The sequence below is a fragment of the Pyrus communis genome, chromosome 4 (assembly GCF_963583255.1).
Source record: "Pyrus communis chromosome 4, drPyrComm1.1, whole genome shotgun sequence".
Taxonomy (NCBI): Eukaryota; Viridiplantae; Streptophyta; class Magnoliopsida; order Rosales; family Rosaceae; genus Pyrus; species Pyrus communis.
Genome location: NC_084806.1, coordinates 18,685,995 through 18,687,735, shown reverse-complemented (window position 1 = coordinate 18,687,735; position 1,741 = coordinate 18,685,995). Strand labels below are relative to the sequence as shown.

Sequence of the window (1,741 nt, the reverse complement as noted above, 5' to 3'; positions counted from 1 at the left end):
TCGTTGAATCTTCCTAAAAAAAAGCTGTCCGGACTTGGAGCCCTTGCAGGAACAATGTAGCTGGTTAATACAAAGCAAAAAAAGATTTTATAGGAAAATATCCTTGGCGGATTTTTAAACTATACATACTTATCAAAATATGTTTTTCATGTAGTTTTTTAGGAAAATTACAAAACCACATACAAGTGTGATCATATTTTTGTCTTAAGTTTGTCAGACTGCCTGTAATCATGATCAAGTTTCTAGTAACACATAATAACATCATTCATAAAGCAATATTATAGTCACCCGTACTACTTTTAATAATATCTCCTTAATTGCAAGAAGATCTTAATTTCGACTTTTATAAATGACGAATTTATATCAAGTTTTTCCGATTTTCCTATTATATTTACTCCTTATGAGACCTATCCTAAAAAAATAAATATATAACTCATAGTTACTATCACTTAGTACTATGATTTAGTGGTATTTTTTTTTACTTGTAAGTGAAAGCTCTTAGGTTCAATTATCGCCAAAAGCGAATTTGAATCACATTATTTTTAATCTATTGTGAGATTAGGTACACATCATCCCCTAATATAAATAATATCGGTTATTCAAAAACAAAAAAAAAAAAAAAAAAACCCAAGTCAATATATGTGGGGTATATTCCTCGGAATTGGATTATTTCCTAGGCAGGAGATCAGGATTCTCCTGACCTACTAACATGGATCGTTGGATTAAAATCCAACGGCTACAAACACGAAACTTCTCTAAAAATTATAATAATTATATCCGTTGGATCAAAATTCAATGATTCATGTTAGTGGATCAGGAGGATCTGATCTTCTGCTCAGGAAAGGATCCAATCCCATATTCCTCTCCTCAACCTCTTTCTCTCTCGCCTTCCCTTTAAGTAGTCACTAATAGTCTGACAGTCTGACAGTCTGACAGGCTTCAGTTTCTTTTTATTAATTTCACATTGAGTTGTCCAACTCCAAGTCACCAACCCCACCAAAACCCCCATCCAAGAGCGCTCTATCAAAACCCAGCTTCCCCATAACACCCATCTCAACAAAATCCCAGAGAACCAGAGGAGTTAAATCCCAGAACAAAAAAATGTGGCTGGTGTACGTGTGCGACGAGGAGGAGAAGGAGCTGGGGAGGCAGCAAGCTCCTGGAGCATGCCCGTACTGCGGAGGCAAAGTGCAGGCGGTGGATGTCGAGTCTCAGCGGAAGCTCTGCTTTCTGCCCTTGTGCTTCAAGATCAAGAGGAAGTACTTCTGTACTCTCTGCTCCAGGCGCTTGGTCCTGTACTACTAGCAACACCAACAACTATGTATAATTATATAACTACTACCAGAGACCCAAGAAATCGTAGCTAGATTTGTGATTCTCTCTCTCTCTCTCTCTCTCTCTCTCTGCTATTTTAGTTTTGAGTACAATTATTAATGGGATTCAGGAACCAGCTGGGGCTTTTGTTGTACAAATGATTGTTAGATGGTTCTTAATTCGAATGTCGAATTGCTAATGACAATGACATGCGATCTGCTGCTGTTAAATCTAATTATTGATTGGTTTGGAATGTCTTGTGTCTGTTTTTTTGGTAATTTATTGACCAGTTTAAATTTATAATTACTTGTTTACAGGAAATCACTAATCATCAGTGTAGCATTATTTGTTTGACATTTAGAATTATGCAAGTAGTGGATTACTTGGTGATTACAATTTTCGTCTCGAGTTCAAACTTTTTCTCTCT

The 1,741-nt window shown here is 36.3% G+C and overlaps 1 protein-coding gene across 1 annotated transcript; it reads left to right on the top strand.

The window, feature by feature from the left end:
* Positions 1-878: 878 nt before the first annotated feature.
* LOC137730577 (uncharacterized) lies at positions 879-1,529 on the top strand. Its single transcript, XM_068469561.1, has one exon. It carries the CDS (start codon positions 1,102-1,104, stop codon positions 1,303-1,305), a length of 204 nt encoding a protein of 67 aa, XP_068325662.1. The 5' UTR covers positions 879-1,101; the 3' UTR covers positions 1,306-1,529.
* The last annotated feature ends 212 nt before the right edge of the window (positions 1,530-1,741 follow it).

What these genes read in the sequence shown, in the direction of transcription:
- LOC137730577 (XM_068469561.1), top strand. Translation starts at nt 1,102, where the DNA reads ATGTGGCTGGTGTACGTGTGCGACGAGGAGGAGAAGGAGCTGGGGAGG.